Source organism: Microchirus variegatus (assembly GCF_963457635.1).
Source record: "Microchirus variegatus genome assembly, chromosome: 21".
Classification (NCBI taxonomy): Eukaryota; Metazoa; Chordata; class Actinopteri; order Pleuronectiformes; family Soleidae; genus Microchirus; species Microchirus variegatus.
Window position 1 is genome coordinate 9,247,101 of NC_139822.1, and position 18,460 is coordinate 9,265,560.

At 37.2% G+C, this 18,460-nt stretch overlaps 1 protein-coding gene across 1 annotated transcript in view; it reads left to right on the forward strand.

The window, feature by feature from the left end:
- pitrm1 (pitrilysin metallopeptidase 1) overlaps positions 1 to 3,024 on the forward strand; it is a 17,386-nt gene extending 14,362 nt beyond the window's left edge. Inside the window, exons 21-27 of the mRNA XM_083907552.1 lie at positions 36 to 156; positions 269 to 319; positions 419 to 531; positions 842 to 967; positions 1,606 to 1,751; positions 2,607 to 2,709; positions 2,802 to 3,024. Of these exons, the coding sequence (XP_083763678.1) occupies positions 36 to 156; positions 269 to 319; positions 419 to 531; positions 842 to 967; positions 1,606 to 1,751; positions 2,607 to 2,709; positions 2,802 to 2,895 (754 nt within the window). The 3' untranslated portion in view covers positions 2,896 to 3,024. The remainder of the gene's footprint in view (positions 1 to 35; positions 157 to 268; positions 320 to 418; positions 532 to 841; positions 968 to 1,605; positions 1,752 to 2,606; positions 2,710 to 2,801) is intronic.
- The last annotated feature ends 15,436 nt before the right edge of the window (positions 3,025 to 18,460 follow it).

Here is an 18,460-nt window from a genome sequence, read left to right on the forward strand (position 1 = left end):
ATGCATAAATTAACAACGTGTGTTTTTGTTTCCAGATGTGCGGTCAACGCGACGCCGCAGAAACTGAGCGACGCGGCCGCACAGGTGGAGAATTTCATCGACAACGTCAACGTCAACAGGAAAGAACGCAAATCCTCCCGACCGGATATCATCGAGGTGAAGTCGAGTGCAGTTTAAAATCGTTCAATATCAACAAATCACACATGATTTTACTGACGTTTTTTTTTTTTTACCCTTTTTTAATCTGAATCTCCCTGTGTTAATCCAGAGACCGTTAGACCCTCTGGACAAATCCGGACCGAGCAAGAAACTGATCGCTGTAAGTTCATTGGGGATTACGATCGTTTTCATGATCAATGAATGTGTGTTAAATCCATGAAATATAACTTTTTAAATTCATCGTTTTCCTCCATCGCAGGAGCTGAATTTCCAGCCGTGTCAGATGAAAACCTTCTACGAGATGCCGTTTCCCGTCAATTTTGTCAGCGAGAGCATACGAACGGTGCCGTTCTGCCACAAAGATTACGCCAGGTAAATAATCCCTTCACAAACTCTAAATGAACTGATCAGAAAGTGAAATTATTGCTTGATAATCAACATAATCATGATGATGTTTAGGTATGATGGTCCACACCCTTTCAAAGTAAAAGTATTACACAATTTTTTTTGTTTGTTTGTTTGCAAAATGTATCTGTAGATAACCAAATCAAAAATAACACGTAGACGATTGTAAATAAAAGCTAGACGAGCTTCTATATATTACATTTTTTTTAATTGAATCATTTGAATAACCCAAAAAAGTCGGTATCAATGAACGTAACTTTGTTTGTGTTTCTTTCAGTTTGTGTATCTTAGCGAGGATGATGACGGCCAAGTTCCTCCACGGAGAGATCCGAGAGAAGGGCGGAGCCTACGGAGGCGGGGCCAAGATGGGGGGAGGCGGACTCTTCACCTTTTACTCGTACAGGTGCGCGGGACTTTAACGACGATTCACAATCGACAATCCCCGTTGCCCGTCGGGAAAGCGCGACTGGTCGTGTCTCCACAGACACCGGTCGAGCAGTAACGCTAAAAACTTGTCCAAACTTGAGCGGCCATTTTGAATTTTTGAGCTCAAGGCGAAGTCACGAGATGATACGAACATTCCATGTCACGATTCCCCCCTTTATGAACATAACTGCGATTTATTTATATTTTTCGATGGTTTTAAAATGAGAAACAGGAATCTTAAAGTAATAGTTTTAGGAATCACTTTTCCTAGTCCAGTCCTGCAATGACTGGAAAGATGGTGGCTCCTCCTTGTGGTTGGATATGGAAGTTATTTATTAATTTGTTTGCACCATGCAGTAAAAATCTAGGAAATTATGACTTGCGTGATGCTCGTAACTCGATACAGTAAAATATTGTTGTATTTGATTTTTTTAGCATATATACATATATACAAATAAACATTAGCCTTTTTGTGGATTAGCATAAAAAATAATAAATACTTGATGTGATGTTTCTGGTGGAAAAAAAAAACCCTTGCTAATAAATTGCGACACTTTAACATAAACAAGCTAACGATTGTTTTGTTTTGTTTGTCGTTTCTTCTTTGACTCGCAGGGATCCAAACTCGGCGCAGACGTTATCGGCGTTTCGTAACGGCGTCGACTGGGCAAAGTCGGAACAGTTCACCCAGCAAGACATCGACGAGGCCAAGCTGTCGGTTTTCTCCGCCGTTGACGCGCCGCAGGCTCCGGCCGACAAAGGTACGCAAGGTCAACAACAGGAAGTGATTCATGAAAACATCCGCGAGTGAGAAAAGTTATTAACTTAATTAATTTTGTCTTAATTATAAACATAGACATAGTATTTTATAAGACAATATTTAAACGTTTTAAGTTTTTTCCCTTCAGGCAACTAATTACTTACTTACATGTTTTGTATTACGTCGTTTTTGGCTCTTTACGTAGTTTTTGATGTATTACATAGTTTTTGACGCTTTACGTATTATGTAGTTTTTGATATATTACGTAGTTTTTGACGCTTTACGTGTTACGTAGTTTTTGAACAGTTACGTAGCTTTTGGCGCTTTGCGTAGTTTTTGAAGCTTTACATATTACGTAGTTTTTGATTTATTACCTCGTTTTTTAACACTTTACGTATTACTTTGTTTTTGACGTGTCACGTATTATGTCGTTTTTGATGCATTACGTCGATTCTTAATCGTATTACATAGTTTTTGACGCTTTACTATTACGTAGTTTTTGATGCATTATGTCATTTTTGACACATGGCGTATTTCGTAGTTTTTTGCAGTATTACGTTGTTTTTTGACGCTTTACATATTACGTAGTTTTTTAATGCGTTACATATTGCGTAATTCTTGATGCATTACATCGTTTTTTTGATGTATTACCACGTTTTTGACACATTCTGTAGTTTTTGATTTGGGGTTTTTTTTACGTCGTTTCTGGCGCTTTACGTATTACGTAGTTTTTGGAGTGGAGGCAGCAGTAGATCAACAACATTTATTAGACTATCTTTTCACCTTTTTCTTACCTCACAGGACTGATAATGATCTGACACCTGTTTACAGTGAAGTTTTTCTGTGTCTGTTGCAGGAATGAGTCATTTCCTCAGTGGAATCACAGACGACATGAAGCAGAATCACAGACAGAGACTTTTTGACGTCACACACAAAAACTTGTCGGACGTGGCTGTGAGGTAAAGAAGAGTAAAGAAAAACAACACTATTATATCTTATAACTTTGCTGATTTTGTTTTTGAAAACTTTCTGTTGTGTGGTTTTACTTCAGGTACTTGTACATTGGACAGAGGACGCGCGGCGTCGCCATCCTCGGACCAGAGAACGAGACGATTAAAAAAGATCCCACGTGGATCATAAAGTAGCCTGATCACAAATTTTTTATTGTGTCATTAATAAAACTGAAAGTCCAGTTTGTACGATAAAGTTGTGCTATGTGCAGAAAAAAACAAAAATACTGTAGATCTACTTGTTTTGATTTATTAAAAAAATATATAAATAAATACATCATGATCATGTTTTTTTTTCTGTTGACTCCTTCCTGTAAACAGCCTTAGCATTTATACATTTAACATGATCACACTGCAACATAGAATGTGTCGACTGTGTTTGATCCACTGCTGCCTCCATCGCTAAGTTCAAATCAAGAAATGATGCTTTGTGAATGGTCAGCTACGTGGAAGTGTAGACTGAAGATGATGAAGAAGAAGAGTCTACGATTCGTGTGGCAATTGGGACAGATTTTAACAACATCCACGCGACAAATCCGCACTTCACAGAATCTCGACCCTGGAATGAGACAGCTATGGTTGGCCACGAAGGATCCAGCAGACGTTTCCAGCCAGCTTCGGACAAAAAGGTCATGCTTTAGTATGTCGTCCAAAATTTTCTTTTTTGAAAAAATATTTTTGGTCCGAAATTTGTCAAAAACGTCATACTATACCGTGTTGTCCAAAATTTTGTTTTTTCAAAAAAATTGTTACATTTTCGGCGACACAGTATAGTATAGTAAGTTTTGGACCCTTTTTTTTTTTTTAAGTTTTCAAAAAAAAATCCTATTTTTGACGACATAGTATAGTATGTCGTTTTTGTCAAATTTTGGACCAAAATTTTTTTTTCAAAAAAACTCACATTCTGGATGACATAGTATAGTATGATGTACTACATAGTGTTACGTGCCAAGCGAAGCCAGAGGGCTGGAGTGTGGGTGTGTGTGTTTGCATTTCTGCTTTCCCCCCTCCCTTCCTTTCTGTTTTCTTCCCAGGTGCTAACAACCTGATTGGGATCCACCTGGGAAGCTCAGTTCCGCATTAGGAGTTGGCCAATCAGTGATGGACTGGGCCAAGTCATAAGTGCCTGCTGACAAGATCTCCGTCTCTCTCTATGCCATCTTGCCCTCACAATTGCTCTGTCTCTGAGCTTTAGTTTTTGACTCCATTCTGTGGTGGTGAGATTTGGTGCTTTAGGTAACTTGGGTGCCCTACATTTTACGTCACATAGGTATAATTTCTGTTAAACACGCTAGGTTTATTGGTTGGTGCCACACATGTATTTTTTTGGTAAAGGCCTTGTTTTGTTCTTTTCATTTCAATGATTTGGCACCACCACTTCGGCCCATTTCTCCCACCATTTTCTGTTTCACAAACCTTTGTTGAACCTTTTTGATAAATTGTTGAAAATAAAGCTCTAATTCAATTCCACTCCACGTTGACCTGCATATCTTTTGGTTATTGTGTTGCTTCCCTGATACTTTTAGACAGGGGACGTAACAATAGTATAGTATGACGTTTTTGTCAAATTTTAGACCAAAAACACTTATTCAAAAAATGTTGTAAGTCAGCAAGAATAGCTTGTGTTGGAAGAGAAAGACTTGTATGTCTGAAGTTGTGAGTTCAAACCTGATGGTCAACTGTTGTGTGAGTGCAATGTTCAAAGTAAACAGTCAAAAGCACTAAGAGAACCTGAAGACCTTGGGGACCAGCTAGCTCAGTGGGTACATCAACTGGCTTAAAGTACACAAGCAGCGCTGAGGTTGTGAGTTCAAACCTTATGGTCAACTGTTGTGTGAGTGCAATGTTCAAAGTAAACAGTCAAAAGCACTAAGAGAACCTGACGATGAGAAGTTCAGGTAGCTCAGTGGACAAGAAATTCTCCAGTAAATATGGACATATGGGGCATCACTGGAAAGGTGAGAAGCTGTAGTATGTGAATCAGGTGAGACCTTCAACGGGAAACCTGTGATGCGGCCCAGCCTCACCCAGACTCTAACTCATGCAGCCCCCAGGCAAATTGAGTTTGAGATCCCTGAACTATATGTAATATCACGTGTGTCCACCGGGGGGCAGGTTTAACAGTTGAACAGCCGTGAATCAATTCATCTACACGTAATATCACGTTTGTCCACCGGAGGGCAGCTTTAACATCTGAGCAGCCGTGAATCTATTCATCTACACGTAATATCACGTTTGTCCACCGGAGGGCAGCTTTAACATCTGAGCAGCCGTGAATCAATTCATCTACACGTAATATCACGTGTGTCCACCGGGGGGCAGGTTTAACAGTTGAACAGCCGTGAATTAATTCATCTACACGTAATATCACGTTTGTCCACCGGAGGGCAGCTTTAACATCTGAGCAGCCGTGAATCTATTCATCTACACGTAATATCACGTTTGTCCACCGGAGGGCAGCTTTAACATCTGAGCAGCCGTGAATAAATTCATCTACACGTAATATCACGTGTGTCCACCGGAGGGCAGCTTTAAGAGTTGAGCAACTGTGAATTAATTATCCCTCGACTTGGAATCAATCTAGCAGCAGTAATATTACGTTTGTCCACCGGAGGGCAGTGTCAACTTTTGAGTAGCAATACTATCACATTTGTCCACCGGATGGCAGTTTAGATACAACTATTTTTGGAATCTTCCACTTCCTGTTTGTCATTCAGAACTTCCGCGCACGCAGGTGCAGGAGGAGACACCCGGAAGGACGAGGAGCAGCGGTGACAAACATGTGGTGGTAACTGCTGCTGAAAAATGATTGTTTTTAATGTTGAAGACATACTTTATACTATGACGCTGACCGTGACCGTTTTGTTTAGGAAGCTGTCGTTTCGTGTCGGCCAAAGCCAAGAGTTCCCGGATGTTCTGCTGGAGAAGCCACGCTGGATGAAGAAGACGAGCCGCCATGAAGACTCGGTGAGCGGCTTCTTCTACCACGCTGAGACATCATATTAATGTAGTTTCTACCCATTTATATTGATTAATTCTATTTTAAAAAACAAACAAAAAACAGACTGTATTACGTAGACATATTCTGATAATTCTGAAAATTAACTCGATTCAAATGTAATGTAAGTCTATGAGAAAATTAGCTACTTCTCACTTGATTAAAATGTAATTTAAGCTCTTAAATATAACGTGATGATCATTTTAATCCATTTTAGTAAGATAACAGATCAGTGTCTTCTCATATGAATCCTGATTTGTCTAAATAACAGCTAATATTGTCCACTTTTAAAATAAACCTTCTGTGGGGAAAAAAACCAACAAATGTCTTTTAATATTTACTTGCTCTAATTTTATCAGTGACCTGTCAATAGAATGACTAGAATTATTAAGTCTTAAACTTTTAACTGCATTTAAGATATTACTCTCACAATCTCCTCAAATAAACTTTAAATTCCTGTTTTTATTAATAGCTCAAACTAATTGATCGTCTTTGTCACTAGAGACTTTGAATTCTCCTGCTCAACCTGCCAAATAAAATGATTAAACTAATCTTTCTGTATAGTATCTTTATATTTTAAATAACTGAATTGTCACTTTGTACAATGTGTGTCCAAAAAAAAAAAATCTTAATTGTACTATGTTTCTATCACGTTTTTTTATATATAATTTTACAACAATCAAACATAATAATGTCGTCTTTTGAAAACCGTGCTGCTTTTTTCGTGCAGTTTCTATAATATAAATAAACCCAGTGTTCACAAAATAAATGTAAAACGAATATAATATTGGGTTGTTAAAGGAGTACAATTTTGGAAATGATTAAATCATTATGTAATTATACAATCTTGCATAGAAAAATAATCAAAAATTCGTTTTTAAAAAAAATGCTACTTTAACTGATTATTAGACCAAAACTAAATATTATCATTTCCTTCTCTACTGAACATGAACTATTATCATTTCTTCAGTGACTTATGTTAAGATTTCAATCAATAATCATTGAGTAATTTAACAGTAAACTGTAAATATAAAGTTACAGCATTAAATAAAGTGTACTGTCTATTTATTAAAGGATCTAATCAAGTCCCTTTAGGATCTATTTTTAGACCAGTTTATTTTTCCAACTCAGATTAATTCAAAATAACCACACAATTACATTGCCCATCCAGTCTAAACCATAATGTCAGTGTGTCTCAGCAGGTGAAGACCACCTCTCTCTCTCAGCCAAAGAAAATACTCAAAGTTAACTGCAAACTAACACTTGTACATTTTCACAGAGACATGTTCAGCAGCTCTGTCAGTGATCAGTGACACAACTGCAGAGACAGTGTTTGAGTCTTAAACTTATCACTGAAGAGAACTTCTTTAATGATAAGTGCAAGTCTCCACTGTCTCTGCAGTTGTGTCACTGATTACTGACAGAGCTGCTGAACATGTTTCTGTGACAATTGTTAGCTGTTAACTTAGCATTTTATTTTGTTTATACTTTGTCAGATTATTTGACTTTAACTCTAGATTTAATCTTGTTAATGTCTAACTTAGTTCAGCAGCTCCTCTGATAGTCTTGTTTGTTATAATTATTCTCTGTGCAGCTTGTGTCACTCTACATTTATACTTAATACATTTTTTTTTTTATACTTAGTAATTTTTTCTACATTTATACTTAGTCATTTTTTCTAGATTTATACTTAGTAATCTTTTCTACATTTATACTTAATACATTTTTTCTCCATGTTTTAATGTGTTTAACTTTACTTCATTCAGCAGCTTCTCTGGTTGTTGTACTTTGTTATAATTTTTTGTCCTTAGCTCCAGTGTTAACTGGTTCATTGAATGTACTTTGTTTTACTTCTTCTGTTCCTTATAATAAAGATACACATGAAAAAAAAGTATGCTTGGAATATTTTTGAAAAAACAATTTGAAACAAAGTGTAGTTCAAGTTTTTATTTTGAAACACAACAATCCCTGCATTGCACTATCTAAACGCATGTTTCTCTCTGGACATTGAGCGCTCAAGGGATTCTTGAACACTCTTCTTCCAAATGGCAGCAAATAGACAAAACTGAAGTTCTTGCAAGAGTCCATCTTCATTCTGGAAGACAAAGCACAACACGTTCAACACAAACACCACAGAAGTGGTGACATGCTGCAAGACAACATACTCACATGATGGTGCAGTTGTCTCTTCAAGGAGCTTCTGGTTTCTCAGCCAAGTGGAGCATCATCTCAACAGCATCCTGCAGAACACAAGACACCAAGTTACACATAGACAAATGGACCCTTGTTTAGCAGAACACTAATAAAGATTGTCCATGTGAGACACAATGACAGTCAACATAAGGCTGGGTATTCACAATCATTTGGATTGTGGCTAACAGGAAGGACACGTGGACTATAGCAGTGAAGACGCAACATAAGTCACTAACACTACAAAACACATCTAGGTCATTTAAACCAAACTTTTAGTCAGATACTCCCAATTTAGTAAGGGCACAATGGAAGACCTTTAAAAATGACATCTTCAGGTGTTAGCCTACAGCATTAGCATTTAAAGATCAAGGTCTTGCAGATTAGCAGCTTGTTGCATGAATGACTCAAATCTAACAGCCCTTTTGGATTGTGGGTAACAGGAAGGACACGACTATAGTGGTTAAAAGACGCAACATAAGTCACTCTAACTTGGGGACATGGGCAATTTCTAAATCAGTTAAAGTTAGACATGAGTCAAGGAGCTGTGACACTAAAGCAATGTAAACCCAACTTTTAGTCACTTACTCCAAATTAAGCAAGGGGACAAAGAAGGAAGTTTATAAATGACATCTTCAGATGTTAGCATCTTCCAAATTAGCAGCTTGTATGAATTGCATTTGTGGCCAACAGGAAGGACTATGAGAGTGAAAAAACCAATGCCAGATTGAATAAAAGCAAAATGCAACAAGTAACTTTGTTTAAATGCCTTTGAGCAAATGTTTATTAAACACAACTGCAAACAGTTTCTGTGAAGTGTACCTGAGGTGGTTCACATCCTGCATTACACCTTCAAACATTCCCAGAGTCTGAAGTAAAGACAAGAAAAAAGGGTCAAGCACATTTGTAAGAGGTCAATAAAGGAAAACTGCAGATTATAATCTGTCCTCTGGCGCCATTTTGTGGTCAAACAGTGACGCTGGAGATTTACTTGCTTCTCTAGCAGATTGTCCAAGCTTCCACTGCTGCAGGAAGTCAGGAATCCTGAAAAAAAAAAATACAAGTTTAGAAGAATAAAGAGCAAGAGGAGAATGTGAAATTTAAAGAACATTAAATGGTTAATTTGGTTAAAGGAATCACAAACATTTAAGTCACTAGTCAAGGCAGCACTGGCTTAATGCGTGTGTGCCATGATGTTAAAAAACAACATTTCTCTATAGAAAATGGTGCAGAGACTAAGTTTAAGATGCCATTATCCCCATTTGCTACAATTGCTGTGAGCAAGTGAGCACATTTGAGGATGTGGTTACAAAAAAAAATAAAAATACCTGATGCAAGTCTGCTGCATGGACTCAGGATGGAGCTTCTGTTCCTTGTCCGAGTGACTCTGAACAGGAAGTGATGCTGACTCTGGGCAGAAGCGGAATAAGAAGAAGCGGAAGTGAAGAGGCTGATTCAGGCCGTGTGTGATGGCTTTTTCCTTCACCTGGTGATGAATAATGATGCAAGTTAATGGAATTCCACTAGTTTTCTTTTTCTAAAAGTCACCATTACTGAAGACAATAGATATCCTGCAGAAGACAAGACACCAAGTTGGACATAAATGACAAATGGACCCTTGCTTAGCAGTACACCAAGAAATATTAGGGTCATTTAAACCCAATTCATCTGCATTCAAACAAATTTGACATTAGCACAAGTATTTAAAGATCAAGGTCTTCCAAATTAGCAGCTTGTTGCATGAATCCTAAAGCCTTTTTGGATTGTGGGTAACAGGAAGGACACAAGTCACTCCTACTTGAGGACAATATCTAAAGCACTGAAAGTTAGACATGGGCATCAAGGAGATGCAAAACTAAAGCTTGATACACATCAAGGCAATTTAAACCAAACTTTTAGTCAGTTACTCTAGGTTTAAGCAAGGGGACAATGGAAGACATTTAAAAATGACATTAGCCTACAACATTAGAACAAGTTTTCATAATGAGTCCGATAGCTTTTTTGGAATGTGGCTAACAGGAAGGACACAAGGACTATAGTAGTGAAGAGAAGACTACAGCGTGAGAGAATTTACTCCAAATTAAGCAGGAGAGGATGGAAGAAATTTAAAAAACATCTCCAGATGTCACCAACATGAGAAGTATTCAAAGCTCAACATCTTACAAATTAGCAGCTTGTTGCATGAATGTGGCCAACAGGAAGCACTATGGTAGTGAGTGGAAAAAATAGAGTCCAGATTAAATAAAAGCAAAATGCTTCACCTCAAATCAAACAAGTAACTTTGTTTAAATGCCTTTGAGCATATGTTTATTCAACACAACTGCAAACAGTTTCCATGAAATGTACCTGTGCAGATTACTTGAAGGGGTTGACTTCCTGCATGACTCCTTCAGACATCATCCCCAGAGTCTGAAATAAAGACGAAAGGGTCAAGCACATTTGGAAAAGTCCAATAAAAGGAAATCACAAGATTAAAGTCCACCCTCTGACGCCATCTTGATGCGAAACAGAACAGATAGTGGATGGGGATTAACCTGCTTCTCTGGCAGATTGTGGACAAAAGCTTCCACTGCTGCAGGAAGTCGCACACAGGCCAGAATCCTGAAAAAGAAATGCACGTAAAAACAAAAAACCGAGCAAGGGGGAATATAACATTTAAAAATAATTAAAAAAAAAAAAAAAAAAAAATCAGTCTTGCAGCTCGTACCTCTGGCTGCATAGACTTCAATGGATGTACTTTGTAAGAAGCGGCCGGTCTGCAGGCCGTGAGTCATGGCGTCTTCTTTCACCTGGTGATGAATAATGATGCAAGTTAACGGGGAAAAAAAGGAATTCCACTAGTTTTCTATCAAAAGTCATTATCTACACACCTCCTTCGTGTGTCTCGGTGTTACCGCTGGAACCTACAAACGGATGAAAACAAAAGTTTAGTGAAAGGTGGGAATCTTTCGCAAATGTCAATGAGACGAATTGTTCAGCTTGATCCAACGGAGCCGGAACAAGTCCTAGATACAAGGGTTTTGGAAAGAGAGTCACTTATTAAAGCGTTAGTTCACAAAAATGGCAGAAAGTTGAACGGGGTTTGGTTTGTGGCACTCACCGAACAGACATCACGGCGGGTGGATGAGCAGTATTTCAGCCGCAGAGTCTGTTAAAAAAAAAACAAAGACACGTTAGAAAGAAACAACGCGTTCAAACGTGAACAAGATTAAAGACAAAAGGATCAACTGAGCGTTTTTACTTTACCTTCAGTTCAGGCTCAGCTGCTCAAGTGATGATTCACTGAGGTTCAGCGGAGAATGAAGCATTTGAAGGAGTTGACTTATATACACACACACACACAGACACACACACACACACACACACACACACACACACACACACACACACACACACACACACAGGTGTCAGTGGTTGGCCTAATCACCTGCTCATTTACGTCACCTGTGATACCTGGCCGCTGGGGGGCGTGGTCTCTGCTCCACGTGACCTCGCGTGCTTCTCTTTTTAAAACAGTCGTTTTTGTCTTTCATACTAAAACTACTTGTAAACAACAATATAAACTCTACCTCCTATCACTATATTTAAAATGTATATGTTATTGTTTAAATAGTTCATTCACTGTGTAGAAAGTATAAGACTTTTTATTCCGCTGCTTCCAAAATACAGCTTTTGAAATGTATGTGGTCAGTTTACAGTGATGTTCATCTGAGAAATGAGAAATAAACAAACACAAAGTCACATTTAAACATCGATTACAAATGGTTTTAATTCAACACTGCAAAACCCACATTAACGCTGTCTCTGCTGGACTTTGATCACTTTTTATGGAGAAATTTGACATAAAAAAAGATGGAATTTAGGCTCCACAGAAAGACAGATGTGTAAAAGTCAAAAAAACAGGAGAGCATTTGAGATTCATGTTATTATTGTTCATATTCATCTCATTTAAATACTTTAAAAAGACCTATTTATTGTCAAATTTTGTCAAATTTTGGACCAAATCTTTTTTTTCAAAAAAATTGTCAGATTTTGGACGAGATAGTATAGTATGTCATTTTTGTCACGTTTGGGACCAAAAAAATGTTTTCAAAAATTTGTCACATTTTGGAGGACATAGTACAAAATCACTAAGAGAACCTGAAGACCTTGGGGACCAGCTAGCTCAGTGGGTACATCAACTGGCTTAAAGTACACAAGCATCGCTGAGGTTGTGAGTTCAAACCTTATGGTCAACTGTTGTGTGAGTGCAATGTTCATAGTATGTTCATTGTCAAATTTTTTTTCTCAAAAAATGGTCACATTTTGGACACATAGATCGTATGACGTACTACATAGTATAGTATGATGTTTTTGTAAAGTTTTGGACCAAAAAAACGTTTTTCAAAAAAAAGGCCAGATTTTGGACGACATAGTATAGTATGTCATTTTTGTCAAATTTTGGACCAAATTTTTTCTTTCAAAAAAATGGTCAGATTTTGGATGAAATAGTGTAGTATGACATTGAGGTCTACGACATAGTATAGTACGACGTTTTGGTCACATTTTAGGCCAAAAAAAAAAATTTCAAGAAAATTTTTCAGATTTTGGACGACATAGTATAGTATGACATTGAGGTCCTTTTGGGCAAAGTTTGGTCAAATTTTTTTAAAATATTTGACAAAAACGTCATACTATAATGTCGTCCAAAATGTGACACTTTTTTTGACAAAATGTTTTTGTGAAGCGCAAGTGCAGAATAACTTTAATAAGTATTATAATAATAAAAATAATAAGAATGACAGGAAACAAAAACACAAACATTTCCCTTTTTTCCTGAAATTTTGTTTCCTTTATTTGTTGTTTTATTTTTTTTTATTAAAAAAATGTGATCAAGAACAGAGCCACGTGTCTAAACGTCCTGTCGGGGTCAGTCTATGTGGACGTCTTTAAACTCACTCACGCTCCTTCACCAAAGCCCATAGAGAAAATCAGTGATTTTAGCATCACAGCACACAGATTTGGGGTGTGTGTGTGTGTGTATGTGTGTGTGTGGCATTTCACTGGTCTTCACAGTGAAGTGATGAGTCATGATGGTGAGAAGAGCAGAAGATCATTCATCCATGTTTGGAGCTTCCCTGGTTTGTGAGGACTGTGATCAGAAAGAGTCCAGCGCTGAAAACCAGACTCTTCACGATGAGCAGTGAGTAGAACAGAACCAGCAACCGGACCTGGAACTGAGACGGTGGAGGAGAAGACGGTGGAGGAGAAGTCGGTGGAGGAAGAGCAGAAACTTCTGTAAAGATTCAAACAGACTTGGTGTCAGAGCTGTTTCTCTCTGACATGAACCTGAATCACTGAAGAACACGGAAACCTGGCCAGAAAGTGACCAAAACCTGATCAAAACCTGAGCAGAACCTGACTAGAACATGACCAGAACCTGACCAAAAATGTACCAGAACTTGACCAAAACCTGACCAAAAGTGACTAGACCATGACCTAAACTTGACCAAAACGTGACCAAAACCTGACCAAAAAGTGACCAAAACGTGACCTAAAAGTGACCAAAACGTGACCAAAACCTGACCAAAACCTGACCAAAAAGTGACCAAAACCTGAGCAGAACCTGACTAGAACATGACCAGAACTTGACCAAAAATTGACCAGAACTTGACCAGAACCTGACCAAAAGTGACTCGACCATGACCTAAACTTGACCAAAACGTGACCAAAACTTGACCAAAAAGTGACCAAAAAGTGACCAAAACGTGACCTAAAAGTGACCAAAAAGTGACCAGAACCTGAAAAGAACCTGACTAGAACATGACCAAAACCCTGACGTTTTTTATGAATCAAAAACAACTCTTTGTTTTACACAAGACTTATTAGGATCAACGTTTGACTTGATTTTATCACCGTTTCTAACTTAAAGTTTGCATTGTGAATTGAACTTTACGTACATTTTGAAGCGCTACACGAATCATTTATTACCTTGTTTTACCGGAGCCTCCACTGTTCCTCCCTCGTGTTTGACGTAGCAGTGATATTTGTACGCGTGCACAGCGTCGCGACGCACCAGCCTGATGGTGGCGACGCGTCCCGACTCTGTGAGCTGCAGTTGCTCTCCCTCGCCAGCAGGGGGCAGCTCCTCCTGACCACCGCCCTCCGTCCTCTGTCTCTTCCAGAAGAACTGGACCAGAGGAGGAGACATGGACGAGGCCACGCACAGCAGGGAGCTCCGCCCCTCCAGGGAGCTCCGCCCCTCCAGGGAGCTCCGCCCCTCCAGGGACACTGCTGGGTACACGGTCAACACTGGCGCCACCACCGGGTCATCTGAAGCAGTACACACACACAAAAATTTATCAGTATATATGAAATATATGAATATGTTTATCTTCTTCTTTTTCTTTAAAAATTAGCATAATCAATAATTATAATAATTAATTATTAACAGTGCCGAGCCCCAGGGCTCTATAGCGCCCCCAGAAGTCAGACAAAAGTAGTCCGATCAGGACAAAATTCAGTGAGTGTGCTAGGCTAAGTCCAAATTTTCTTGAGGAATTTTTGGGGAATTTTTGACGCGACATAAAGTGGTGGTCAAAATTGCGTAAAATGCTCCATTTTTTATTTTTTTGTGTCCAAGTCTTGGTTCAGTTGCTGCTCTCATGATTCCAAACAAATTTCTAATGTGCTTCAATTAGCCCCCCCCCCCCCCCACCCAGAAATCGGCCATGCATTTTGAAGGAACTCCTCCTAGCACATTTGAGCTAGCCGCGCCAAACTTAGCACACATGTTCGAGACAAGTTAATGATTAAAAACGATCAAAAACTTTTATATAACTTAAAAGGCCTCAGTGTTCGAACAAAGTTGACCTTTAAATTCAAATTTCTTGAATCTTTAACATGAACAAAACTACACACTTTCACTATTTTCACAATTGATATTTAATTGTTTATTTTTAATTATTTGGTTTCTTTTCTTTTGTCTAATTTGGCTTGTTTTTGTCGTATTTTTCTGTCTGCACACGTTTGCCTGAACGGATTTTTGCTGCCGTAACAGGTGAATAAATAAAGTTTATCTTATAATAATATCATGTATTATATTTGTCGTTTACTGTATGAACATAAACAATAATATGAACTAATAAAACATGAACACGTCAGTGTGATAAATGACATTTACATACATTTACTGTGCTGTACGTCGTCACATCAAAGTTGATGATATCATATATTCTTTTATTTACCACATTTCAAATATAAAATCTGATCATATTTAAAATAACTTTATTTAAAAGTCAATCATTTACATAGTGGTGAATATAGTGTAATATCAGTAAATATAAGAATGAACAGGAATGACAGTTAACTATCAGGTATTATTATTATTATTATTTATATTCTTTATGTAGATTTTATTATTTATTTTGGTTCAGTTTTTCAAAAACAAATGAAAAGAGTGAAATATAAATAATAATATTTGAGTCTCGACAGAAACAAACCTCGGTTTTATCCTGAATATGAATTATATTTTCTTTCATTTCGCAAACAAACGTCTTTATTTTACTGTCATTAAACCGAATAATTACTCTTTAAAAATTCATCTAAAATTTATCTTAATTCTACTTGTTTGATTTTTTTGTCAGTAAATTTCACAGAAATTGCTTCATAATAATAATAAACTGTCCGTAAATTAATAAGTTACCAAAACATTAAGCAACATTTATTTTGTTTACATTTCGGTCTAAAATGTGTTAAATACACAAAATTAATAATTTCATGATTAATTTATTGAAATTTTAAGTTTAAATAAATTCTACACTTTAACAAATATAATATATATTTATGGTCACGTAAAAAATGTTATTATCAGAAAACAATCTAAATACAAATATATTATTATACTATCAATATATGAATGATATAAACATTTATCATTGTTAATATATGTCACGGACAAATCTACACTATTATAGGAATCACATTTATATGTTTCAGTTTTAAATAAATAATATAAATAATATTTATAATAATATTTACTGTTATATTATTATTATTTAACATGAATTTTAAAATCACTGTGTATGAATGTACAGTGTTTACATGAATACACAAATAAAATATAGTAAGTGAGAATCTCTTGATGACAAATGAAGGTAAAAACATAATTATTATAAATCGTTATAATTATTTATAATATAATAATAATTATATAATATAATAATGATTATTATTATAAATGGTGTAGAGATTTGTAGGGAAATCTAAATCTTAGTTCATTGATAATTCTGTATTTATCTGCGTGGAACTATGAGAATCGACATTTACGACAGAAAACAGATTAATATGGATTATTATGATCATGAATTATTATGAAATATAATCATTTGTTTTTGTACAAAATAATATCAATAATAATAGTTTTTATTATTGTATTTTGATCATTTATGAGTGTTTTTTTTGTCGTTTGCTAAGATCTACGATCGCGTTTCCTCACGTCCTCAATTTGTTTACGCAGATGACTTGTTTCTTTGTGATCAAATCATAAGAAATGCCATCGCTAAAATACACTTATTATAATTATTTATATGTTATTATAGTATAGTATTACTACAAAGGAATATTAACCTACATTATTTAATTTTTTTATAAGCATTTACGAACATTTTCATTCATGTTTTAACCAAACATTTATGAATGTGAATGAGGTTATTCAAGAGTCTGTAGAGTTACTGATTATGTCAATAATAATAAACTTAATTAAAGCTTTAAGTTACAATTAATATTCATGTTTTCATAGGAAACAGCTGAGAGAATAAAAGTGAGTTCTTACCTGTGACATAAAGTTTAGTTCCAGAGGAAAAGATCCAGCCCACAGTGACACACAGTGGAACAAAAACCTTTCACTCGTTCATCTTCATCCATCACCTCTGGTTTCACACATTCATCTTCATCCCAACACTTCGGTTTTCACTCATTCATCTTCATCCAAACACCTCTGTTTTCACTCGTTCATCTTCATCCCATCACCTGTTTTTCACTCGTTCATCTTCATCCCATCACCTCGTTTTTCACTCGTTCATCTTCATCTCAACACTTTGGGTTTTCACACGTTCAGCTTCATCCAACACTTGTTTTCACTCGTTCATCTTCATCCCATCACCTCTGGTTTCACACGTTCATCTTCATCCCAACACTTCGGTTTTCACTCGTTCATCTTCATCCAAACACCTCTGTTTTCACTCGTTCATCTTCATCCCATCACCTCTGTTTTCACTTGTTCATCTTCATCTCAACACCTCGGTTTTCACTCGTTCATGTTCATCTCAACACGTTTTCACTCGTTCATCTTCATCCCAACACTTGTTTTCACTCGTTCATCTTCATCCAAACACCTTTGTTTTCACTTGTTCATCTTCATCCAACACTTGTTTTCACTCGTTCATCTTCATCCAACACTTGTTTTCACACTTTCATCTTCATCCCAACACGTTTTCACACATTCATCTTGAACAAACACGTCTATTTTCACATGTTCATCTTCATCCCATCACCTCGTTTTTCGCACGTTCATCTTCATCCAAAACTTGTTTTCACTCGTTCATCTTCATCCCATCACGTTGGTTTTCACACGTTCATCTTAATCTCAACAACAGTTTTCATACGTTCATCTTCATCTCAACACTTCGGTTTTCACTCATTCATCTTCATCCCAACACCTCTGTTTTCACACATTCATCTTGAACAAACACGTCTGTTTTCACATGTTCATCTTCATCCAAAACTTGTTTTCACACGTTCATCTTCATCTCAACACGTGTTTTCACACGTTCATCTTCATCTCATCACCTCTGGTTTCACACGTTCATCTTCATCCTGGACTTCCTGTCACATGACCCGTGATCGTCAGCTGGTTTTTGTTCAGGCAGCAGGAAACTTTTCTCACTGTGGAAATGATAACAGCTGCAGTAATACGAGGCTGAATGAGAGGATTGAACGTTGTTTATCTTCAGTTCACAGATGTTGTTTGTCGTCTTCTCAGCTGTGAAGTCTTTAATCTGAGGATGATTGTAATCAGAATCAACTTTACCACTGTTTTTATTAATATCCAGAATCGCTCTGAAAGTTTCCGTCTCTTTCTTCTGGAACCAGAGAACATAACTGCCACACCGGTTAATTCCTCCACAGCTGAAAGCAGCAGTTTGACCAACTCTCCTGGTCAACGACAGCTGCTCCTGGATCAGCTGTGCTGTTGCCGTGGTAACCAGAGCTGCAGACACACAGACAGATGGACAGAAGGTCAGTGAGGTGGTGTTTGGTCAGAGGTCCAGATCCTCGGCCTCTGATTGGCTGGAGACACTCACCTGAACACAGACAGCACAGAGCAGCAGCTCGGAGCACAACCATCTTCATCTTCTTCTTCTTCACAAAGACACGTCCTCAAATCTCCCATCAGCCCTTGCAGCTGCTGTGGTGTTTTCCACTGAGCGAGAGAGAGAAAAAAAAAACAAAGAGGTTTCACGTGTGAAGAAT